This window comes from Archocentrus centrarchus, chromosome 13, assembly GCF_007364275.1.
Source record: "Archocentrus centrarchus isolate MPI-CPG fArcCen1 chromosome 13, fArcCen1, whole genome shotgun sequence".
In the NCBI taxonomy this organism is placed as follows: Eukaryota; Metazoa; Chordata; class Actinopteri; order Cichliformes; family Cichlidae; genus Archocentrus; species Archocentrus centrarchus.
In genome coordinates this window covers 37,195,692-37,222,467 of record NC_044358.1, presented here as the reverse complement: position 1 = coordinate 37,222,467, position 26,776 = coordinate 37,195,692, and the positions used below count along the sequence as shown (strand labels likewise).

Sequence of the window (26,776 nt, the reverse complement as noted above, 5' to 3'; positions counted from 1 at the left end):
AAATCCAGAGCTGAGATTGCAGATATGCACTGAATTGCTTTCTTGCGCAGTGTGTATGTAACAGAAAAAAACTGCAGCAGTCTGAGAAAATATACAAAAGACAAAAGCAGTCTGGTAAAAAAGAAAACAAAATCTTTATTATTTTTCTAGAAGTACAGGCTGTTTTGGAAGGAGGTGTCAGGGAAATGTTGGAGAGGTAAAAGCAGCTGAGGAATAGGGCGGAGTCAAATTGACCAGAGGGCGGGGCTAAAACCTGGATTTCTCTAGCTATGCCAGGGATCCCATCGGGTCCCAGGCAGGAAGTACGATGGGCTCCTTTTGCATCACTTCCAGGACCTCGTCGGAGAGGAACCTCTTGTCTACCACCACCTCGTACACATACTCAGAGAACCAATCATCTGTCATTATCAGGTAGCCTGCAGAGACAAAGAGAGACAGGACGACAGTTCAGCTGCTTGGTTTCCCCATGTGATGGCAGTACTCAGCAGAAGACAACAAAACAAAGGAACACCTCAGTTAAGTTCAGGTCGAGCATCAGACAGATCTGATGGTTCTAGTGTTCAAGTTCACCTAGCGATATATAGATTACTCGACTGTTTAAAACAGCAAATATCAGAAAATAAGAAACGTCAGAAAGATGGCTCAGGACTCTCCTTACTCACAGGCATGAATCCTGTCCAGGTTTTTAATATAGATGCAATGAAGGTATGTGATGCCTAGTTTATGCTGTCATTAAGATGCTATACAATTCTGTATATATTTATGTAAAAAAACAAAACATGTACCACTGTATCAGTGTTGTGTCATATATTTGATGATGATCGTAACTGGTATTGATGGGATCCTTTCCCCTGCAGGATATTATTTCACAGTTAATGTTGGTATTGCCCACTAAAGCATCTTCAATAGTTCTGAGCACAGTCCTGTGCACAAAGTTCAGTATGTCTCCTAAAACAGAATTTGAAGAAATGGTGAAAAGCAGGACATTTCAGTGGAGGAATAGCACAAAAAGGCTAGGCTAACTAGTCTGTGTTCGAGTGTTCCTTCAACTTTTGCATTTAACACCGAAGACTATGGCTGAACATGTTAGAAAACTGTACAACGGCACGTTCATCCGGCCACAGTTTCACCGACTCCCAACATCTGTCAATAGCAGCAGCAGCTACACCCAGAGCAAGCTGGATAAGAAGCCTACTCGCTTAGTGAGATGTAAAACTTCCATGATAATGGAAATTGTTGATTAGAACTCAGGAAATGAGGCCAGTTAGCATCATTCCTCAACAGCTCTTGTGTGAGATCACCAGCAGATAGAGTTCTATTTTTGAAATTTGTTGAAATCTGTTTTAGTATAAAATAACTGAGACAATGCTGCAAAGGGTCCACTTATTTATTTTCAAATAATTCTTGCAGGTAGACTGCACTCCATAAACACACACGGCTTAGTTTTATTAATCTAACGATACCGTGATTTTGAACCTGAACACGAACGATTACGCGTCGTTCATTGAAAGGGGAGGGGTAGAGAGGAAGAACAGTTCAACAGAGTGGTCAAATGTACTTTGTTGATGCATGCATGTTTCAAATCCTGCTAAGTGCTCTTTAGTATTAAACTATTGTTTAGCAGACAAAAGGGTGGCAGACAAGAAGGACCCCCACCCCTTATAATTCACACTGTCCCACCCTTAAGTACAGCATGCATTCAACACTTTGGCTATCAGCTCTGCACGCCCACCCTGATAAAACTAAACAATGTCCATTTCCCTGTCCCTGTGTGAATGCGTGTAGTTGTACAAGGTCAACATGACTGAATTCAGATTCTTATGAGTGTACCTTGAGGTTCCACTGATGGAAAGGATGTTGGGATAACCTGATCACTTTTTGGATGAGAACCGAGCCCCATACTGAAATGATTCATTAAAATCAAAGATGTCTGTGTGCGTCTTTCACATAAATAAAAGTGGCTAGAAGCTTTGTGAAACCAGAGGAGCTCAGACCTCGCACTGAACTGGCCCATATGGGAAGCTGGATTAGAATTGGAAACACGGAATTCAAGTTAATTTACTTTTCTTCCCTTCCTCATACCACCTTTTGCTCCAACTCTTCTTTTTCCCCTTCTCGTGTGTTCGGAATTGAGCAAACAAGAGCGTCCCTCCAACTGTCAAGTTGACTTATCAAAGACGTCAGGGTAACCGCAAGAACGTGCGCAGTTCAAAACAATGTATCGGAATGGCGTGTGTGCTGTGTATCCGTGTTCTTCCAAGTACGCAAATCTCACATGGCATATTGCCTGGTTCTCACTGCGGCAACCATGTGTGTATTGATGTGAGCTTCCTGGAACCCGCGTGTTGGGTGGCATAGTGTGTGTGTGAATGTTGGGTGTTATTTGTTTTTTGGGATAGGCTGAGTGTCCTGTCTCAGACCAGATGGGTGTAGTGTAAGCGAGCCACCTTGAGCTTCAGCTAGTTCCAACATAGGACAAGAGCCGGCCAAGAAGAACGGTGATTTTCATCCATTTTTTTTGTCAAAAAAGGGGAAGTGACAATACTTTAGATATATTTTCCCCATTTTTCAAATTCAAACAACTGAATTAAACGGCTGAATGCCTAAAAGCAAGACTAAGACTATATACACTGTGTGTGTACTTGCATAATGAGGGAATTTTACAGGGCAGCGGCTCAAAAACACAGCAAACTGTACACTTATCAGGAATGACAACTGCAGCATTTTGTTACACTGGCTGTTGAAAACCTTACGCCCGTGGCTCCCAAAGTCAAGAGTGCTGTAGCCCATTTAAAAACCTGTGAAATTTTTCTGGCTAAAACATCTCATTCTTGATCCATAGAGTTTAATATGGTGTGGGCCCACCCTTTGCAGCTATAACAGCTTCAACTCTTCTGGGAAGGCTTTCCACAAGGTTTAGGAGTGTGTTTATGGGAATTTTTGACCCTTCTTCCAGAAGCACATTCGTGAGGTCAGACACTGATGTTGGAGTGAAGGCCTGGCTCGCAGTCAGTGTTCTATCAGTTTGAGGTCAGGACGCTGTGCAGGCCAGTCAAGTTCTTCCACACCAAACTTGCTCATCCATGTCTTTATGGACCTCCTTTGTGCAGTGGTGTGCTTAAAACCACTGCATACAATGCTTTGCATTGCCACTGGTGATGTAAGGCTTCAATGCAGCTGCTCAGCCATGGAAACTCATTCCATGAAGCTCTCTGCACACTTTTCTTGAGCTAATCTGAAGGTCACATGACATGAAATTTGGAGGTCTGTAGTGATTGACTCTGTAGAAAGTCGCCTCAGCAAACACTGACCCTGCTCTGTGACTACTACTTTGTGGTTGAGTTCCTGTTGTTCCCAATCACTTCCACTTTGCCATTATACCAACTAACTGTTGACTGTGGAAAATTTAGTAGTGAGGAAATTTCAAACTGCACTTGTTGCACAGGTGGCATCCCATCACAGTACCACTCTGGAATTCACTGAGCTCCTGAGAGCGACCCATTCTTTCACAGATGTTTGTAAAAGCAGTCTGCATGCCTAATGTAGGTGCTTGGTTTATACAACTGTGGCCATGGAAGTGACTGGAACACCTGATGAATTCAATGATTTGGATGGCTGAGTGAATACTTTTGGCAGTATAGTGTATCAAGTACAGTAGAGGTTATTTCAGCTTTCCTGATTTTTCAGATATTGGGTCATAAATTACAGAACAAGTGAAAGATAATGGATGGATACACACATATGTGGCCCAAACAGTCTTAAATGGTGTAAAAGTATGAGTTGTAGAGTGAGCAGAGCCATAGCAACATCTGTTTGATGAATTAAAAATGGGGAAACAGAAAGTTAAACCTCTCATGAGAGATCCTTTTATGGTTAGGAGGAATATTAAAAAGATCTTAAGGGAGACATAAAAATCTTTGGAAAACTTACAAGCACTTCACTTTCTTTCTCTGCTCTTTCTTCCAATCACTATTCATCAATTTCTTCAATTCTTTGTCATTTTTCCAAAACTGTCTCCACATCTGGGTAGGCACAAGTAGTTAGAAATGTTCACGTCTCCTTTCTAACTACTTGTGCGTTCTTTTCTCCACTCAGCTTTTATCAAACAAACAAAGCCCCCAGATTCCCCCAGTGAACTCCACTTCTCAAACATTTGTTCTAAAAAGAAAAAAAAACCTTTATTAATTTGGCTGCGGAGGGGCTGGGGGCCCTGGCCTTCCCCCATCTGCTGGTGTTTATGGAATAAGATATGCATGAAATACATTTCATTTGACTGAGGGGTTTTCACATGTTTTCCCAACAGTCACCAAGGTTTGCGGGTTCAAGCAAATATTGAGGGCATGTGTGTGTGTGTGTGTGTGTGTCTCACTGTGTGTACATCTTGCACTGCATGTGTGTCACAGGACAATCCACAACTGACCTTAGATACTCTCCTAAAATCTGCAGTGGAATCTCAAGCTCAGAAACAGGGAGGTAAAGCGGAGAAGGGCCGAGGAAGATGAGAAACAATGAAGAAAAAAAATAAATAAATAGTGGGCATAGCAACAGTGATCTGGGGCAGTGGTGTGGAGTACCTGCTGTGTTGGGAGGGCTGTTGCATAAAGGAAGCCAAAACTACTTACTTAATGACAGACATCCTACAGTTTTCCCTGATGCTTCAAATGCTTTGACCAAGACTGACTTAGGTTATAAAAATGAATTTTAATTTGTGGTTTGAAAATAAAACAAAAAACAAGTGACCACTAAAAAATAAAATGTGGTTCAAAAGTTCACATTCTTCATTCGCTTCTGGTGTGTTAGAGAATAAAAGCTCTGTGTGTATGTCAACAGCTCAGGACCAAAATACACTTCACACTATATTTTACTACATTTCATTTTTGAAGCATTTCAGCTCCTCAGATTCTGTTTTTTTATGTTTCTAGTCTTAACTTACCTTTTAGGTTTCTAATAACTTAACGTGCATTTTAATGAGCTTTATAATCACTCGTGCACAGTGCTGGAGAGGCCATTAAGAGCATTTCCAGTGGGCTGCCAAACTGCTGGGCCTGTGATCCAATCATACTCATGGGATAATTTAACATAATCATGTCTTTAAAAACAGGCAACATGTTCCTCCATCCACAGCTGTGAACCCAGGTCAGCTGGTGTTAATGGATCGAGTGGATGTTACTCCTTCAGGGAACCCCCCCCCCCTGCAAGTCCTGTGTGGTTCGGCCCACACAATTCAGCTTTAGTAACTTCACTGTGGACTTGACTTGTGTCTTTATGTCCTTAAATGTCCTTTTCAAAAAGACAACCAAGTGTAAACTGGTGAGAGACAATGATCTGTCTAGTAGATGTAAGTGAATGTGATATTCCTGATCAAAATGTGCCCAGGAACAATGCAAGTTAAAGTTAAAAAAAAAAACTAAACAAAAACATTAAAACTCAGTCATTAAAGTCAACGGCCAAATTCAGAAACGGGCGGCCGTAGCTGGCAGGTGTCTCGAGTGATTGGAATGGACCTCTCAACCACGTTTCCGGTGTTGGCGTCTTTTGGAGCATTTTTACCGGAATTATCTGACAGATAGCTCAGCCTGCTGGGTGTTTCATTGCCCTGAGCAGCCTGTCAAAGAAGTTTGTGCTCCAGTTTTGGTGAATCAAATTCTATAATTTTATTTGTATGTTACTTCATATTAATTAGTGGATGCTGAGAAATACTTTATCATATTTGGGAAATTCTTTTGTTAGCTATCGCTGCCTGTGAGGAGCCCACATACAGTCAAAAGGAAGCCTGCTAGCTTTAGCTAATAGTTTGGCCCTTAAATATTCAGTGCTGAATTAAAAAAAAACATGCAAGGTCCCCTGTGCTTCTGTTCCTGTGAAAAAGGACAACCAATTACAAGTTCATAAAGCAGCAATCCAGGGGAATCACTGTCTTACCCTGTGTTTAATTTAAAGAATACAAACAGAAAGTTTATGGTTTATCACACCAGAGGGTTGACCAGAGGGTTGACAGCCGACAGTCAGTGTCACATTAAAGAAACCAGGCTTCTACTGTGAAGAAAGAGCGGTTTGCGTTACCTTTGTTGCCACGGTCATCGCCCCAGGAGTTTTCCACCCGCCACTTTTCATAGCCTTCTTTTCCATCCTGAGAAAGAGCGAGAGAACAAGAGCCAGACGATGGGAGATAACAGTGAGACAAGAGGAAAGAAAGTGTCCTGACAGCTGGGGTTACTTACAAGGGGGGAAACTGACAGCGCCACAAAAAACTGCAGCAGATTAAAGCAGTGTAAACACACAGCAACGACTTTCATACAATAAACTCTGGGAAATTCTGAGTGTGTGTATCCCTGTTGGACAGTTTGTATAAGTACTGCATGCATACATGAGTGTACCAAACACTCGAATACCTGTACTGCATGTTTATATGAGTGTACCTTGTCTGTGACAGCAGTGAGGATCATAGCATGGGTCATGAGAGAGTCGCCGTATATCAGCCTCTCTGCCTTTGAAAGGTTCTTCACTGAAATCCCAAAAACAAGCTCATGGTTGAACCTGTATGAAATGCACAAGAAGAAAAAAAAAATTCTCATCTGGTAACTCTGCTTCACCTGTACACTTATGACAAAAGACGGTTTAATAAATTCACTGGTAATTTATCATAGTCCACCAATTCTAAAATCTCTTTTTCACATGATGTAATGGCCCTAAAAAGGCCAAAAAACAAAAAAAACACTGCCTTCATAAGCTGGGATTTTACTTGTGCTTAAAAGCAAGCCCAGTGTTTCATTTCCACCTTGAGCATGTCTGCAAAAATGAGGCTACATTAAGCCTCAGCCTCATTCTGATTTTAATGTACTGTTACAAGAAGAGATCTGTCTGAAAGATGAGCTTCAGCACAAATTAAACCAGACATTCGGCACCATGCCGTTTTGGTTCAGTGGGCAAATTTAAGCCTGGCGCCAGCAACGCAGACACAGATGCTGCTGCTGCACCTGAAGGGCAAAGACAGGCACTTTTCCTGTGTGGGGAGACAGACACCTCAAAAAGGCACGTCATCTGGTCCGGTTAAGTAAAGATGTGGCACAAAGAAGAAAAAAAAAAAAAAAAGACATTTCTAAAGGTTTTTAAGCCATCTTAACAACAGTAAAATGACCATAAGTGCATGAAAACAGGTTTTGTATGCTGTAAGCATTCCTCCTGTCCCTCCAATCCCTTCAGTGTAAGGGAGAACAATCCAGTTTCTGTGTTTTGTATTCCAAAGTTTCTTAGGTTAAATAGTGGTTGGAGACTTTTTTAGTTTCCACTTTAACAATAAAATAACTGCACACTGGATATCCTTGAGGTATACTCACACATTCATGTCGTTAATGCCCAGCTTGCTGTGGAAATGTTTCCCAACGTCACAACCAAACCACACGGCCTAAGAGGGGTGGAAAGAGAAAACTAAATAGTCACAATTGCGCGCACATCTGTGTCTACAGTTGTGCCAACTTGTGCCCACTTACCTCTCCGTCCTTGATGGACTCAGCTGCAGCTTTTTTAAGTAGTTGGATGGGCTGGTTGTTGTACAGAGTGCTGCGACCTTCAACCATGTTACCCAGGAACTCCACACTGTACAGTTTTCCATAAGGATTCTGGGGTCGAGGGTCATTTACAAGGCAGACCTGAGGAGAGGGAGTAAATCATACAAGATCAGAAACACTACAGCTACACAAAGACCACAGAAACCTCACTTGCAGGCTCTGTCTGTGGTGTCCAAGGGGTCACGTACTTTGTCCTGAATGTTGTATAGGGGTTTCACATGATCCCTGTAGAACTGCTGAGGAGTGAGAGGTCCCATGCGATGGAAGTTCTTATCCTTGTCCCTGTACTCCCAGCAGATGGTCTCAGGAGGGCTACCTAGACAAACACTGGCCACTCGGAAAACCTGCACAGCACGCAGACAGTTAAAATAAAAGGTTTGGCTTTTAAACCAAATAAATCCATGTTGAATTTACAAGTCTATTTAGCATTTATAGGCAGTTGAAAGCAAACATGACAAGTTTTCAGAGTGAAAAAAGTAATGTATTAACTCCACATTTTAATAAGAGATTTCAATATATATGAGATTAAGACTCCTGCTATTTCACCTCAACTTGTAGAGAAGGGAACCACCAGTCTTACTTGAGTCTGCATTTTTATATTCCTAATTTGTGAACATCTGTTGTCCATCCCTGAATACACTCAATGAGTAAGACCACCTCTCCCAATTATTCCTTCTCCATTCTCTTCCATTTGCATCATGCATCCTTTGCCCTTCCACCATGTGTATCTTCATGTGTAAGTTCAGACTGAGTTCTTGTGGGCTAAATCAGGTTGTTTGGACTGGACCGTCTGTCAATCTGGCCCTCCTAACCCCTGATATAACTATCTCTGGAATTTCCCCCTTAAGCTTTTTCAGTTCTCCCATCCACTGTTCTTTTCCCAAGACCAAGCACATGCTTTTCCTATCAAATATGATTAAGAAGGGACTGAGAAATTAACCATTGTATCGAGGCCATTATTTGTGGTAGATAAAAAAAGGACCACAAGACAGTGATACATTAGTCTGGCAATGTATCAGTGTTGTGTGTGCGTATTAAAGCTAGGCCTGGAGAAATGTAGCTACCATTGCAGCATTTTCCTGGTCCTTAACACATTAAATATGCCATTATATAAAGATGTTAGTCCTTATTTTTTTTGGTAAGTGCAGTGTAGTGCTGTTACCCCAGTAAGGCTCTCACACTCATGCTCACACACGCTCACACACACACAAAAAGAAGCATAAATTCAGGCCTGTCTTGCACAAGCAAACCAATCCCTTTTTTTGTTACAGAAATGCGTAAAAATCACAAAAATACAGACACACACAAAAATACACACTTGCACTGAGTCAATAAAAAGCATCTGCTCAACCTCCCCCCTCCCCACACATCCAAACTACTTTGTTCCCAATTCAGCAACTTTATTTAGACTACTCTGTGGGCATGAGGACACACCAAGGTGTCCATCCACTTGTTGGGTCTTCTAAAGTCGCCCGCTGACCTTCACTCTTCTCTCTCAATTCCTCCATTTAGTCTCTCCTGGTAAATTTAAACATTTCCACTTGTTTTACAGTTTTCTTCTTTCGATGCCCCGACACATACAGCAAACGTTGCCCTCAATGCCGGTCAGCCTTGTAACTACTCATCGCACCTGGCAAGGCAAATAAAGTAGCTTTGAGGGCAAGCCTTAGCTGACAGAGAGAGGATCAATATTGAAACACCTGCTGCTTTAGTGACAGATATACATGATGGGGAAAGAGGAGCAGCAGAAAAAAATAAATAAATAAAAGGTGAGGGGGATACAGAGGGGTGGAAAGAAGAGGCAGCTAACAAAACAGTAACAAACACCGGGTTTTCTTTCTTATCTCAATGTAATGTGTCTGATTTGATAATGTAAGCTAGAATTTGATTTGCGTGACTCCCAAGTTGCATTTTTTAATTAGACTCTCAAAAACCACTTTGACGAGTTAAACTGTCTAAAGATTTGTGATTTCTATTTTGAGACAGTTTACAATGATTTGAGCCAAAGCCCTCAATTTTTTTCCTATACCCAACATGCGTTATTCATAAAAATCTGCAGAGCTCAACTCATGTTTAGATTCTAACTTCAACAGCCATGTCATTCATATCTTAATATTCTAAACATCTGAACTGTTAACAGGTTTCAGGAACCAGCTGTTGTAAGTGATTATGATGGAGTTTGTCAACATGCGGCTTTCTTTTCAACTCATCGGTCTCTAGCGGAAGACCCACCTCAGGTCTGTCTCCATTCTGTGACATAGTGAGTTTGCATGTCTTGGTACAAACAATGAGCTGAATGCACGCTATTGGGGCTAACCCTGGCTAACGTTTGATAGCATCTGCGCTCCAGTGTTGAAGACACTGCCTCAAGTTGGCTCAAGTCGAGATGCCAAGTAAAAGGTAAACAAAAACTCAAAGTAGTGATTTGAAAGCCATTTCAGCAATTAATATAATCGACATTTAACAATAATGCACTAAAGTTGGTACATAAACCTTCCCTTAGCAGCTGTTAAAAAAAAGAAAAAAAAAAAAACAAAAAACAGTGCACAGCAGATAAATGTAACTGTAAAAACTTCCATCTATCCATCCATTTACTTCCACTTATCCTTATTGTAAAAACTTGCTCCACATTTTTTTTAAGATACTACAGCAACAGATTTAAAAACAGTAATTGGCGGTTGAAAGTGTTCTCGGCTTGGCACGATTTGCCAAACTGAGGAAAAACATGCACCTCGTTGCTACTCTGAAGTAAATTTATAACTATTGTCTAGAAGCTGGACTTGTGAGTGTAAGCAAATGACACCATGCAAACAATTTGGATAAAAATGAGTGAGGTTTTGATTAAACTTCCATGTTTTGTAAACATGCAACACATATGGTCATTGTTAAATTCTAGCAATTGTGCATGAAAGAAAAAAAAAAAAATTCAAGAAATGTGGGTGGACAACTCCAAAGTGGCTATTCTGAGGCTGCAACGACTGCAGCCAGTAACAAAGACACATGTAGGAACCCACCACATCGAACAACAAATCAACTGAGCCAACAGCCTGGAGCGCGGGGGTGTGTGAGCTATGGCAAAGAGGTTTCCTCTGCGAGTTGATGGCTGTCTCATAAATTAGACTTGTCTTAAGAATCACTCTCTCTGTATTCAGAGCCAAGACCAGAGCCGCACATGGTGTTTCTGATTCCATGACGCAATGGAGCATGGAAAGGCTAGGGTGGTGGCGTGAGGGATACCATCTGTGTATGTTTCATGTGTGTGAAGTGCTGCATGTGCATGTACAGCTTCCAGTGATTGTGCCTTTATTTGTACCGTCTACTCGTCCATACAAGTGACAGAAGAGAAACCCCGACACACATCCGATACAGCGTGAAAGAAGAAGGCTGGCTTTGAAACTTAAAGTAATCCTCTCTGCCTCAACAACACTGCGTATGGATACTGTCATCCTAAAGTGTCACAGAGCACAGCAGTGATTTGCCCACTGTTTCTGCAGGTGCAGTATAAAGTGGGTTAAGCCCCCTTTGCCTGACCAGTGTTAACAAAAAGAATAGTCTTCACACACAAGGCGGTTCATTTAAATGAAGTACACCCTGGTGTACAGTAAGTGGAAGCAGAAGCACTGACCCAGGTTTTCTGTCACGGGACTGCGTGTGGGGCTGGGTGATGAAGACCAGGGCACAATCGCAGCCGCCACATAAGGTGAGTGGACAACATCACTTCCACACACACCCAAGTAGGACTGACATGGCACTTTAATCCTGAGAAACACATGAGCACACATTGATGCAAACACACATGTAGAGGTAACACTAGTTTCCCCACTCTCAAGAGTCCACAACAACAGATGTCTAGAGGTACACAGGGGTTCTCATGTCCACAGTCAGTGGACATGAGTCCACAAATCTCCATTGACTGATTACACCAGGTAACAAATTTCCACTGTTGCCTTGTCTTTGGGTTTGAACTGTTTTTTTTTTCTAGTTCTGTACATGTAAACAAAACAAAAATATTTTTGATCCCAAAACTTTGCTTTTGTGGTTCAGACAATGATTTTACAAATTTGTCATTTCCCATAGTTACTCCTGGGTTTCATCTAGGTTAGAGGTTTAGAGCTGTTTTCTCTTTGAAAATTGCCTATAAAAATGGTAAAAATGTTCAGTTAAAAGAAAAAAACAAAACTCATAACAAAAACTCAATTTGATCAAATCTTTAACTGTTCAGATCAAACAAAATTTCAAGAGATTAGAAAAATTTGCGGAGGTTTCAAAAATCTTCTCAAATATGGCACAATTTTCAACCAAACACTCCCAAGAAAATTTTAATTTGGGGCAAAAGCAAAGTTTAATGGACATTTTCTATTGTTTTACAATGAAAAGAGAAAGAAACACTTGCTTCTCAAAGACAAATATATTATTTAGTGTTATTTAAACACAGTCATTAAATTGGATAAGTGGATGGATGGAGATGAGAATCATTACATAATTTCAGGACATAGTGACAACATTCATCTTTCATATTTCTCACACACTGCAAGTGGAGTCTGCTTCCAGCAAAACAGAAAAAAATAAATAAATAAATTTAAACGACACCTCAAGACTTCAAGTTAATCATCTATACAAATACCTGATATGTCCAAACTGTAATGCTCATCTTGAACCCATTATATTTAAGTAAACTTTAAAATGTAAACAAGTTGATCAACATACAGCTGACATCTTAAATAATAACTAGATTTACACTTTTGGTATAACTTCATCTCAAAATACAATACAAAGGTTTAAGAGGCATTTATTTATTTATTGCATTATGAGCAGTGATTATCAGAATAATTTGGCACCCTTTTGTTTAAAATAAATAGATAAATGTGGTGCTTTGCAAAACAAACCACTTCCAGGTGGACATACAAACACACTGACAACCCTCTGCCCTCCCACTGTATCTGCATTTTTACTCTTGCACAACATATGTTTGTGGATATGCAAGTCGATGTGCTGATGGCTGGACATCCACTGAGGGACTGTTTAAACAAGCAAACAGCCAGCAGCACAATACCACCTAACAGCTGACAACAAAAGCTGCTTAACCAGGCCCAATTGTCTCGATGGAAGCTTGGTTGATGGATTGATTGCCCCACCCACATACACACAAAGCCTGAATAAAAGGTTCACACATACACAGTGCAACTCATCCAGCATTCAAAAACACACACTATGCCCCCATGACTGTAGGCCCTTAACACGTGTTAGACCCGTGACGTGGTGCATGCGTTTGTTTACATGTACCTGCACACCATTTCCCATTAACGTGGACTGCATTGTATTTTTCTCTTGGAGGTAAATGTGTGTTCACCGTTTAGCCTCAGATCACAAACTGTTCCATAAACAAGATCCCTATCTGCAACTTTGTGTTCACTCACCTGCACACTACCTCTCATGTGACAAACAAAATGTAGGCCAAAACACTGTCAGTGTATATGGTGCAGGACATTGGAGAAAGTAAGAAAAGCAGAAGATATGCTTACTGACTTTATAAAAAGCCCAGAATTAAAGAGTGCCAATAAGAAAAACAAACAAACAAGAAAAACAAAACAAATGTCATCATGCATTTGCATGACAAATGTTGGCATTTTGCAGATCCTGTTTTAGGGAAACCTGTCTTTAATTATTCATAAACAAGATGGTGTCGCTGTCATGAACCTGAAGCCAACATAAGCATGTTTGATTTTGTATTGTGTCTTTACCTCGTGTGCAAATGCAAGTTGCTGTCATATTTCTGCAATGTGCGCTACCGTGTTGAACTATACCACTGGGATATAGTAACAGCATTTGATAAAAATTTATCTTTAGGATTTAAAAATCTCCCATTAGATTTTGATACCTACCAACAAGATGTGAACTAGAAGTGAAACTTCTTACAAAGCAAAAGTAAAGTTTTATACAAAATACTGAGCACAACTGCCGCTAATGTTTAATCCATCCATGATTAGCCTTAAAGAAACACTGAATACATGCAGACTCCTTTGAGGGATCCCATCTGGCTGAACATTGCTCATCTTAGTTATGTATTATTTGACAGCTCCCTCTTCTGGTAAAAATGGAACAATGTTACATTTTGGAACATTTTCCATTTGCTTTCAGCATCTGAGCAGTGTGCCTTTAACAACAAACAAAACAAAATAACAAAAAAAATATATATTTACAGTAGCACATATTTAATTCACAACACATTTGTGCCACTGTACGTCTTATTCCCTGTTCCTAAAATTACTGCAGAAAACCAACTTCTGCTCTCTTTTACACACTTCTGCTTTTATTTCCACTGCTACATCAAATTCCCCCCAGTCACAAATCTGATCAATTAAAAATGAAAATGAGAACTGAGAACCTCACTCACACAACCCCCTCAAACCTGTGTCATTAAACCTGCATGATTTACAGGTATGCATCTATTGTGACTTTACTGCATGACCATTACGAAACCATTGATAAATGAAGGTTTATCGCAACTACTCTAGTCATGAAGCTGACTAGACAGCAATTTCAGTGATAACAAATAACGCATGACCAAGCCAGTCCCTTGCCCAAATATTGATACCAGGCTTTATAAAATTGTTGCAACCAGCAAACAAGAACCACATCATTCAACATCCCATGAGCTGCGAAAACCACTGACAACCACGAGGCAGATCCCTCACTTCATTCATGGATAATTAAGAATGAAAACAAAAAATTAACAGTAGGAAATTAGACTGTAATTTAAAAAAAAAAGAATGAGGTATAAACAGACAGCTGAAAGCAGCATTTCAAAGTGGAACCTCAGGTTTCACACAGCTCATCAGTAAAAACTGATTTTAGAACTCACAATGACTTTTTACATACTGCACTATCGGTTTGAAACACAATTTTTGGAGGTGGTGGGGTGTGTAGCTGGGAGGGCATGTGATGCTGACACTTGGAAAAACACCTCGATACTCAGTCAAGCAAACTCAGCCCGAATTTTGGGGAAGTAGCACACTTGGAGGAGTGACTTTTGGGAACCGCTCTAGAGGTCCTACACTTAGACAACAGTTCCTCCATTCAAACAAATTGTGTTCCTTAAAAAGTTTGCAGTGCTCTAAGAAAAACCTCATACCAAACAGAAAACAGCTGCACATGCTGTTTCAGCCTTACCTCCTCTATCATGGTGTCCATAGCGTCGGACAGTTCGGCTTTACTGGCATCACTGGCCACCATGTTCCTCAGTCTTAGGCAGTATTCCCTCAGCTGCAACACGCAGTGAGATCAAAGCAACAGTTAGCATGGGCTCATTGATTATGTGACTTACTGATGGAGCCAAATGTGAGCTTCATCTAGTTTAAACTGAAGGAAATGTGAAAATGTACCTTATGATTGAGGATGTCATTCATTCTGCGTGAGGCCTCTGAGCTGTGTGACTCTGGAAAGCATTTCTTTGGAATGACGCCATACTTCTCTGCAGACAGCATAGCATAAAACAACATTTTTTCATACCCGTCACATGGCTACTGCTCCACTAAACCTATAAAATGCCTCCAACTTTAAAGCAAGCACAGTTCATTTCGTAGTATAAAATTAACTAAGCTACAGCTGAATACTAGAATACACAAGGTACTCATTAACAACATGAACATTGTGCCATGATAAGAACTAACCAATGAGATTGACCAGCATGTCCCACTGCCCTCCATCATTAGTTGGATTGGAGAGAAGAAACTGGACCAGGCGTCCATCTACTGGCTCCTTCCTCTGTGCCGTCTCCACACAGGCGTGGAGGAAATAATAGCAACGTTCAATCTGAGAGAAAACAACACAGAGACTGTCAAAGTTGACAGTCGACCACATGAGACTTGAAAACAAGTATCAGGTTACCTGGAAATCAAAGTAAAATAAAAAAAAATAAAAAAAATGGGTGTATAAGGCAGGTTATTATCAGACTGTTTCAAATATTTAAAGACTTTCAGTCATCTAACTTAAGGAAACTTTTACAGTTTCCTTGTTTAGAACTACTACTACACTAGCTGAAACTCCTGTGCCTGGCACTTGCCACACACGCACACGCACACAAAAAAGAAAAAGTCTTTATGACAGGCGTACTGTCTAAAAATACACACAGCTAGAGAGAAAGGAATGACAGCAATCTGAACAAAAAAAAAAAAAAAAAAAAAAAAATAGAATCAGTAAGGAGTCACTGTGACGTCAGCCCGGGCGGAGCACTGACCACAACGCACAAAAGAGGGTTTTAGGTAGACAATGACTGTATAGTAGAACAGTGCTGCATAACACTACACCAGTGCACATGCATGCACAGTGTCCCAACTGCAAAACAACAAAAACATCCAGTTACCAGAACGTTGCATCACTAAAAACATATATTTAAAAAAAAAAAAAAAAAAAAAAAAGTGAAAAATCCCACAGTCATAACAGGTGTGTGGTTTTTACTGTATGCCTCACCTTGTCCCAGAAAAAGAGATAGGACTGACTAAACTCAAACTCCTCTATGTTAAACTTCTTCATGAAGGGCAGTCGCATGACGTTGAGGCACGAGAAGATCCAACATCTCCCTTGTGATTAAGAGAAAACAGATTTAGAAATATTGCCGTTCAGTAAAGGCTTAATGCGTAAGCAGCAACTGTTCTGCTTATGCCTCACAAGCACACAAGGATAGTTTTATTGCAGTACCACAACTAAACCAACTAATAGGGCTCTACCAAACCAACATTTCTAGGCCTGACACTTTTTTTTTTTTTCGGGGGGGGGGGGGGGGGGGGGGGGGGTCAATGATAAATGGTGGGTGGAACTTTAAGGTTTTAAATTTATTGCCATGTTGAACTAAATGGGCCACAATGGCTGTCAACAAAGGCCGATTCATGAATTCATCAGTTTCTAAACTGCAGTCTTTTCTAATGCAGTTGGCATGGATTGTCTTATAGATGCTTCAAGTCCATCATTTTGTTCTTATTTAATCTATTTTTTGAGGCAAGACTAACTTTTGTAGCCCACACTATACCCACCAACACATGAGTCACTGCAGTTGGATCACTCATGAATGTTGTGAGGCACTGAAATCCACATGCTAGAACAAGATTCAAGTCAAAAGACAGCAAACCTAGGATGAGTCAAGTGCAGTTACTACCAGGGGTTAATGATAAACTCTAGTAGTGCAGCACAAAGTAAAAGGGGAAAACAAATTGACAAAAACCACAAATGATGAGTTTGGTGTACTTTGTATAGACCTAAAGAAACTACAGCAACCAATTTCCCCCCACGCTCACCAAAAAAAAAGACTCACGTGACACCCAAAATGTGTCTGAACACATATGTATTGTACATATATACAGTGTATCACAAAAGTGAGTACACCCCTCACATTTCTGCAGATATTTAAGTATATCTTTTCATGGGACAACACTGACAAAATGACACTTTGACACAATGAAAAGTAGTCTGTGTGCAGCTTATATAACAGTGTAAATTTATTCTTCCCTCAAAATAACTCAATATACAGCCATTAATGTCTAAACCAGCGGCAGCAAAAGTGAGCACACCCCTAAGAGACTACACCCGTAAATGTCCAAATTGAGCACTGCTTGTCATTTCCCTTCCAAAATGTCATGTGACTCGTTAGTGTTACTAGGTCTCAGGTGTGCATAGGGAGCAGGTGTGTTCAATTTTGTAGTACAGCTCTCACACTCTCTCATACTGGTCACTGAAAGTTCCAACATGGCACCTCATGGCAAAGAACTTAAAAGACGAATTGTTGCGCTACATGAAGACTGTTATATAAGCTGCACACAGACTACTTTTCATTGTGTCATTTTGTCAGTGTTGTCCCATGAAAAGATATACTTAAATATATGCAAACACGTGAGGGGTGTACTCACTTTTGTGATACACTGTATGTGTTAAGTAAGTTTAATCCACCCTCTTTCTTTCAGCTGCCCCTTTTAGGGGTCGTCACACAGATCATCTTCCTTCATCTCATTTTATCTGTAGCATCCTCATCCTCCTCTGTCACACCAACCCTCTGCATTCCCTCCTTCACTACGTCCATGAACCTCCCCTGTTGTCGTCCAGGTGGGCCAAACTATTAATAATGCAATATACCGTGCCAGCTTCCTGTTCTTGGATTCCAGCACCAAACAGACTTACCAGAGTCACCAGCCTATGATTCTTTGTGGTGGCACTTGTCCACTGAATGAATGAGGGTGGAGTGACAGAGGTAAAATAACAGTAATAAAGAAAAATCTAACAAGGGGGGTATTGGCAAACAATTATACTGACACTGAATACTGATTGTTATGGCCCCTCCCACTCTGATTGCTCCTTCTCTGCATTTTCTTTCTAGTTGTGTGTAGGAGGTGGGTCCAGAGAGGTACTACACCTGTAAGCACTAAGAGGCAACTGCTATAAAAAGGGTAAGGTGTGCCAACCCGTTTTTTTCTCTCTCCTTCCCAGCAAACAGGAGTGTGTTTGGTTAGGGTTTTCATTAACTCTAATTCATGCACTCGTTACCTGTAGCTACACACTGACCACACTACTGATACAGCTGTTCCAGTATCCTTTATAGCAAGCTTAATTTAATTCAATAAAATTCTGGTTGTTTAAACTCATCTTAGTGCTCTTTGTCTGAACTCTGAGCCAGTTTATGTCACCAGATAAGCAAATTGCTGTCATAATACTAGCATTATTCTGAGACACATATTGTGATAGTATTGCACTATAAGCTACACTGTGATTCCCATCCTTGTGGTTAAAATCACAGTGGGTCCCATGACAATAATGGCATCGCAATATACTGATTCTGTAAATTATCAGCTGCAATGTTTCAACTGTTACAGAATCACTATCATGATCCTGTTATCATCATGGCCTATTGTATTTTGAGTTAACACTGTGGTTCCTACTTCTAACTATAATATATCAAACGTCTGGCCATGAATATCCATTTATGGTCAGTGAAGACACTGAATTTGTTGATTTCAGTGTCTTCAGCACCTGTTTGGATTGACCCAAGGGTACAGTGGTCCAAAGTAGTACACTGAAATGCAAATGTGGACTTTTTTTATGTGCTTGTTCATGTTGTTAAGAAAAATATTACGGCTAAATATTTTTGCACAGAAATTATTATTTATCACCGTCACACGAGGTGTGAACATTTCATTGCTTGAGGCGACTGGCGGTAAGCACAACAAAATACAGTGAAAACTAAAAATGGGAATCATTCCTGATTCAATGATGGCACAGTGGTTAGCACCATCACATCACAGCATGCCCCCATTTTTTGCTATGAGGACAGGGTTCTCCACATTCCACTAAATATCAATTGAAATACATCCATCAGGTAGAGCAAGTCCAACCAGATCTTCCGAGATACCATGGAGCAGTGGTTCCCAAAGTGTGGGCTGCGGTCCCCTGTTGAGCCACGAGTAGTAATAGAAATTCAGTTTGAAATTACTGACAAGTCTGCTTAGATACACATCTATATATATGCATATGGATTTTCTGGTTATTAAGTGGGCCCTAGCACTCTTGACTTTGGGAACCACTGCCATAGAGGATTGGCAATCTGAGGATCATGTTAGGACATCAGTCCTTTTAAGAATGTCAGGTCACTGGCTGGAGTACTAATAGCAGAAGGAGCAGTGAACCTGCATTGATGTACAGTGTTCCAGCAAATCCTGTAAAGTGTTTCAAGCCAGTGAGTTCCTTAACAATCAGTCAAAACTGGTTTGTGACCAAATCACATGTGCTATCCACCTGGCACTGTGAAGGGCACAAGACTGGAAGAACTTGAATCCCTCAGGGGGACAGTCACCCAAAAAAAAACAAAACAAAAAAAACCCAAAAAGAAACAAACAAACTGTCAGCTCAAGAAATCTGCAGAAGGTATCTTGAGGCTGAGCAGATTCTAGCTTCGTGGTGTTCAGATTTGTTTTGCTGTCCTTGGTTAACTGAGTTCATTTTTCCATGATATGTGTCAGAAAACAGGATTTTTTTTTTTTTTTTTTTATAACTCCCAGCTGTGTAGCATGTACAGCATTTCAAAATGGACAGGTCTCTGCATAAAAACAATGGTTATGTGACAATGATTAAACCTTCTGAAATTTTACTCCAATTATAACCAAACCCTAGTTTTCAGGAGGAACTGGGAAAAAAAAAAAAAAGCACATAATTTCAGGACTACCCTACCCAACTGCTTCAACCCTGCTAATACAAACACTTTATCTATGTATCCTGTGGAAAGTGCATGTGTATGTAGCTGAATTGCATTACGTCCTACCTGAGTTTTTCTGGTTGGTGATAGGCTTGCCCTCTGTGGGGATAGAGTGCTGGAAGATGTGCACAGTATCCTGTACAGTCTGCCGGTGAAGACAAACCTCCAACGGGTCGATGCAGGTTGACACATTCTGGGCCAACAGGTAACGTGGCTCGGACCGCATCCGCTTAACAAAGGTGGCTACCTTCTCCTGACTCAAACCTTCAGGAACAAGAAGTGGAAAGCAGCGAGCGTAAGGTTGAAGGAAAAAATTAAAGAAGGGATGGGGGGAAGCACAAATAAAGTTACCAAAGCTTGCACAGCTAGACATTCACACAGATTGTCTGTATCTGAAGGTGGAACTTCCTACTGTTCCTATTCCCATGACTCATCTGTGCGGTTCAGGCATACACACTTCCCACTTAAGAGCCATTGTTCGAGCACTCGTGCACTCAGATGTCAAAATGATGCCTGGAATACCAGATCGATAGTCATAAAACAAGAGCATATGCTTTATTGAATGCTACAACTGCCTGGTGCCTCACCACCACCACCACCCATCAGAGATTATAGTGGCATCTGTAAAAGATACTTAATACAATTAAGATTAGACTTCTGATAAATAATAAAGAATACTCTGGGTATATGGAAAAGCAGTAGCAGCAAAAGAGAACAAAAATAGAGAAAGCTTTCCAGTAGTACTACTATAAGTTGCCTTAGGAAGCTGAGGTCTGGTCAGAGTTGGCTGCTAGTCATCTGGCTCCATCTGGGAGAGGAACACACTGGAAAACCAGTCCAGTCCCACTGGATGGGGGAAGGAGGGGTGTACACATACACACACTTTGACAGAATCAAACTGGCACTAGTGTGTGGTTTGTTATTCCGTCAAATAATAGTGCAGAGTAATTAAACATTGAGAGGGACATTGCCTAGTCATGCATGCTGCCTAGAGTTCAAATCTCTCCCTCTCGCTCAGCTGCATTCTGTTATTTTCCATCAACACAAAGCTGAAATGCACTGACCACTGCAGATTAGGACAGTGTCAAACTTCATTAGCTGCCTTGTTATCAGAGAAGAAAAAAAGAAAAGAAGACAAGCAGAAGCCAGCCTAAGGCAAAGAGTATTCTGAGAGCGGGCCCCGCATGGGGTCCCATGTCAATGCAACCCTCTTTTCCTTAAGCCACAACACCTAAATGTTTTGACAATGATCGGTATGGATTGATGATGAGGAAATAGTAAGTGCCAAAAGGTCAGTCTGTAAGAGTATTAGCCAACGGCTTTAACCTTGCAGCAGCTTATTAGCTGATTGGTGGTGTGGGAGTAGCTACTGGAAAGGCTCAGTCCAAATGAAGCATCACTTAGTAAGTTGGTCAGGTTTTTAGTCAACAACTGAGGACATGAATGGTGAGGACAGACATGGTTGTTTTCTATGGAGAGGGGCCAAGCACAGGCAGCCAGGGTGACTTGCATATTTACACATCAGCGCTCACAACTGGCTTTATATTAGCTAAGCACTTTATTATGCCCATCACTAGTCCATGTGCAAAGGTCTAAACTAGAGCTGGAACACACACAGCCTAAAGGAGCAAACTTAGTAGAGTCACTTTAGCAGACAACTTCCCAATTTAAATGATTATTTTTAAATGCAGCAGTCTAAATGGGAACAGCTGGCTAAAACAGATGTTAGATCGAAGTTCAAAGTCAATCTCTGCCGCGAACAGAGGTGTACAACATGAAGTAGTTCTGCTCAGCTGATCTGTGTGGTTATTAAGATCTGCTGAAAGAGTTCTGAAACATAAATGAAACTGTTCTCCTTTCGGGGGTAAAAAGTAGCGTTTCCCCAAACAAAAACTCTCACTTCCATGAATCGATGCCAATTCAAAGAGCAAGACCGGCGTTTCCAAGACGAGTGAGCTGCTCTGGCTAACATTTCCAGTTCCTGGAAACACTTCTTAACGCCTAAGCAGAGAGGTAAGATTAATGTATTTAAGGCTGTGATGTTGGCACCGTGCTGACAACCCGCCGCGGGTGAACTGTCAACCTAGCTTGGCCGAGAGAGGGACGGCAGAAAGCCGCGCTAGCAGTCTGGAATGCTAACGCAATGAATGCTAACTTTAGCATAGGTTAGCTACGTCAGCTGTCATTCTCCAGCAGCCAAACGCGGGCTCCACTTATCCAGGCGGCCACAGACGCTTAAACGGGACAGACTGACACTCAACTTACCAGCTTCCATGTTGCCGAGGAGCTTGAGGAGTGTTAACTGTTGTCCTGGATAGTCGCCGGCTCTTTGTTTATCTCTTTCACCGACAGTCTGTCAGTGTGACCACAGGGTGCGCTCGTTTATGGACTCCCCGCTAGGTCTTTGACGTGGCGGCTGGGCGGGGTTTGAGAACTGTAGACTAAATGGTGAACATCCCCGTTCCAAACTCACAAATACATCATCAGCTGCCCATATTTTGCGCTTTATCGATTCAGGAATACCTAAATGTCCTGCGCAAATTTCACATAAAAAAAGCTGTTATCTATATGAAAAAAAAGTAGAAAAAACAAATCTTTTTTTCACTGTCTGCCAACATTTCCTGCTTGAAGTTTATAAAGAACTAATTTGATGTAAGCAGTTTTTTCCCCATTCATGTAAATCATGTTTCAGAGAAAGATATAAAACTGGGTGAACTCAAAGACCATTTTCAGCTTTTCTGGGTTTCTCAGAAAATTCTATGAATAATAAGCTGAGCTGTAAATGCAGGCTAAACACAGCTAAAGTAATAACACTTATTACTGCCCGTTTGTACCTTTTTTTTTCACCAAAAGTTACTGTAGCACTGTTCTTACGTTCCTCCACAGAGCGCAGTTAAACGAGCGCTCCCAAAAGTCAAAACGGACAGATTAACTACATACGAAACGTCCGGTTTTCAAAATAAGATCACACGTTGCTGTTTTTGAGCGATCAGGCGCGACCTAACAGAAAATTAGGAATGTGTAAATTTACATAACTTACATACAACTGTATTCTGTACCAGACTATTATTTGCTTAGTAACAATAATAATGTTAGGCTCCAAAAGTAACCAAAGTTTTTATATTTGCTTTATGCTGGGAATCCGCTCGCAGTTCCCGGTTGGGAATGTACTCAGTGTCGAAAATCCGTACCTGCTCTTTATCAGGAAAAAAATTTAATAGTTACAACTTCTCTCATCCTATTTACTGAGAGAATAGAAAGTGGTTTTAAGACATAGAGCCAATTCAGGTGTGTAGTTAGTGTCATTTGAGTCCCTGTGACAGAATAAAGTGTATTTTGTGTTAAAAAGAAACATTATTTATCCTGGATTATGGATTTTTACAATAATCACAAGTATCCTAACGTGCCATGTCTCTAGTCATGTTTGTTCAAGTTCAGTTACCAAAATAAGACAAAAAAAAAAAAATCAACACAATATATTTTTCATTGCTGTTGCATAAGTGTGTGTGTGTGTGTGTGTGTGTGTGTGTGTGTGGAGGGGGGGGGGGGGGGGGATACTGAAACTAAAGTGAATGAATGTGATTCTGTTGAGTTTGCTGATGCTATCAAGTATACCTTTGCCTTTTATTAAAATTCCCCTTTGATCCTGTTTTTATTGGTAAACTCCAAATAACCATCAGAGACCCAAGCATGCCTTAATCCAGGTCTCACAAATCAGGTCACTTGTACAGTGCAATTCACCATAATGTGTAAAAAAAAAAAGTCCCTGACCCAAAACCTGCACAGACATGACACAGATTTGCTAGTTTCTGTTGCGTTTTCTCTCTTTGTGTTGCAGTTCTTTGAAACCAGCCCCTTTCCTGTAGGAAAACTGATCTCCCTGTTCATGAAGTCATTACTTCCTGTAATTTAGTTTTTACACCTATGCGTGCATGTCGCTGCTTGTGTGGGTTAGCAGTTTGTTTCCTTCCCCTCTGCAGGATAAAGGAAAGGCAGGACAATGACTGAGGACAGGAAAAGAAAGTGAAAATTCTGGGAGCCCACTCGCTCACTTCACAACACTGACGGCATTTTGAACAAGCAGTGTCCATTTCCAGAAAGGTCTGACAGTGTTTCTCAAAGTGCCACTCAAACTCTAATAGGGGAAGTGATGAACACTGAGCAGAAGCACCACTGAACAGCGTTACAGTCAGACATGCGTGCCTATCTCCTCAGTGTCATCAGCTTCGTCTCTGTCTTCTGTGCTGGTAAGTAATCTGTTTTGACTTGTACAAATCTGAAATCTGACTCAAGCTGTCATCATATAAAGGAAAATTTCTTTCATTTTTAATTTGTCTTTGTTAAAGTGCTCAAGTGATCTCTCCATCTGCAGTATTTTCCAAAAACCTGCTGTTTCCCACGTGTTTGCCTTAGAAGCTGCGGTAATCACAGACATGCCCGAGTGTACTGAGCGTGTTTGGTTTTTGGAATGTTTGTTAAACTCTGTGCCTTTTAAATGTGGCCGCCACATGTGTGTTTTATTCTGTATGACGTGTGTTCACAGCATATGGAAATTAGGAGATGTGTGTGTGTTTCTTGATTGTTAATACACTTTGGGGGTTATAATCTAGCCAGATTCTGTTGACTGTAGTCTGGACGTAGACTGAAACTCTGCACTTCTGACAAATTGTTTATGCCAATTTGAAATAGGACACAGAAGCGCCAAATTTCCTTGCATACAGATTCCTGTTCAACTACAGTGAGTTAAATGAAAATCCCTTCTTTTAGGTCTCTGTGAGGAAGAATGCCAGATGAGTGTTTTGGCACAGCGCAGAACAATTAATGTGCCAAAAGGGGACAGCTTGTCTTTGTCCTGTGTAGTCCAGCACTGTGGACACAACTGGACGGGTGACTGGAAGTGGGGAAATTCAACAAATGAAGGAGGCAAAACTGTGAAAGAAAGCCAGAGACACCATTTGACCAACAAGGCAATCTCAGCCAATCAAACACAGCTGTCGTTAAACATCCAGAGCATCACCCAATCAGATGAAGGTTCCTATGGATGTATGGTTTTTTGGGCTAAAGGTGTAAGTGAAAAAGGACATCTCACACATGTGAACATCACCACAGGTATACAGAATCATGTATACTGACCAAATGTGCACCACTGTGTATCTGTGCATCTGCATTGTAGCCGGTAGGTCTGATTGCTTTTTGTGTGTCCTCCCCATCATATAGCTGTCCCCTCTACGAGGAATCTCCTGCACAGGGTTTTGATCTGTGCTAATGCCTTTCTCTGCCTTCCCATCATTCTGGGATTGGCACGCTGTCTGAGATTACAGGCCAAACGTCAGCCGCCTCACAGGCCACAGGTCATATATGAAGTTGCATACACAAACCAATCAAACGACTCAGCTCCACAACCTCCACCACGATGCCCGGTACCGCAGAAACGCAAAACCTCCCCTCGCAAAGGTATAATCCTGTATTCTTCCTGTTATCAGCCTGTGTTGAGGCAGCAATAAAGAAATAAACATCATACTTTTCAGAACTGCAGTTTTTACAGTGCTCTTTTTCTTTTTTGTATTTTTTGCAGGTCCTCCCAAAGCCTCACAGAAGCCTGACGTAAGTGAATGTCATGTTTTGAAGCAGTCTTTAGCGGCAGCCTTGAACATCATGATCTCACTGACAGGCTTACATGTCCTCAACAATTTTCCCTTTCACAATGCTGCAGGTGGTGTATGCAGCCATTTCCCAAGATGCACTGAAGCAACAGGGAACCACGAGAAAGCCTGACCAGTCTGCCACCATCTACTCATCGCTCAGGTTTAATGACTGCACAGTGGAAATGAATTGAGAATTGTATTATTTTTGTACCATTCTGCCCAATCTGGGACGACTTCATGAAACGCTGGATGTGGGAGCTTCTTTTTTTTTTTTCCTTCTTTTTTTTTTGCAGAACTGCATCTTTCAGATTTCCAGCTCTAGACTTTTGTCTGCATTATGAAATATGTGTCAGTTTACCACAAAATCAAGCACAGGTTTCCCCTCTGTTCTGTATTTGCTTTTTCTCCATTGAGATTGTTTTGAGTTGCGTAATTTTGGACAAATTGGCTGTGGTGAGCAGTTTTATCTAGAAACAATGTTTTCCACCAAAGTACAACCATATCATCTGACCAAAGCAAGCCAGCAGTAGTTAGTAGGACAACTGAGGTGATGGGGAACCCTGAAATAACCTGAGTTTAAATTTATGACCACCCATTCTGAGTGAGCCTTTCACCACAGACGCATGCTACTTTGCGAAGATGTACTTTGATGAAAGAACAAGTATTGATCTGCTCATATTGAGTTTTGTGGACTTTTTATTTTTTTTGCTTCAAGGTTATTAGGTTATGATTTCTGAATTTCTTGCCACCTTGAGCACCACAGGGTGTCATTTAGTGCCATTATATTTCAGAAAAAGCAGATATCGCTAAAGTTTTGTGAGTTTGCTGGTCTGGAGTGTTCAGGTGTGTGTTAACACAATGCTAAGGAGGAAAGACTTTCTAGAGCCAAATGTGAGGCAATGATCCCAAGCACAACAGCAAATCTACAACAGAAAGCAGCTGAGGTGCTGCAACGGGTCAGCCAAAGACTAGATCCCAACCTGGCTGAAATGCCGTGGTGGGACTTTAAGAGGGCTGTGAATAAAGGAACTTTAATGAACTGAAGCGACGCTGTAGAGAAGAATGGGTGGAAATCCCTCCACAATGATGTTTGAGACTGCATGTGGCTGGTGTAGGTATAAACCAGAAAACAGAGCCAAAAATTCTCCCACTTCAAGTAGTGTTACAGACACCAACTGCTGCACATAATAAGGAGATATCGCCTCCCTGAGCTGGAGTAAGCTTTGCGAGGCAATTGTTTTAAACTGTGAGCCCACATGTTTATGTACGTTACTCATTAAAGTAAGCACAAGAAAAGCGCCCGCGTGACCAGCTTGCATTCAACAAACAAA

The 26,776-nt window shown here is 41.1% G+C and overlaps 2 protein-coding genes across 2 annotated transcripts; one reads left to right on the top strand and one right to left on the bottom strand.

Annotated features, from left to right (window-relative positions):
* Positions 1-117: 117 nt before the first annotated feature.
* Positions 118-22,220, bottom strand: blmh (bleomycin hydrolase). Its single transcript, XM_030745195.1, has 12 exons — positions 22,066-22,220; positions 19,867-20,064; positions 16,038-16,147; positions 15,239-15,380; positions 14,951-15,039; positions 14,739-14,831; positions 7,757-7,912; positions 7,491-7,649; positions 7,338-7,405; positions 6,420-6,537; positions 6,064-6,130; positions 118-416 (listed from the first exon to the last, which is right to left on the bottom strand). Exons 1-12 carry the CDS (start codon positions 22,073-22,075, stop codon positions 268-270), a joined length of 1,359 nt encoding a protein of 452 aa, XP_030601055.1. The 5' UTR covers positions 22,076-22,220; the 3' UTR covers positions 118-267.
* LOC115791097 (uncharacterized) lies at positions 21,728-26,121 on the top strand. The gene is made up of 6 exons (XM_030745196.1): positions 21,728-21,813; positions 23,781-24,047; positions 24,568-24,909; positions 25,018-25,254; positions 25,376-25,404; positions 25,514-26,121. Exons 2-6 carry the CDS (start codon positions 23,996-23,998, stop codon positions 25,634-25,636), a joined length of 783 nt encoding a protein of 260 aa, XP_030601056.1. The 5' UTR covers positions 21,728-21,813; positions 23,781-23,995; the 3' UTR covers positions 25,637-26,121.
* Positions 26,122-26,776: the final 655 nt, after the last annotated feature.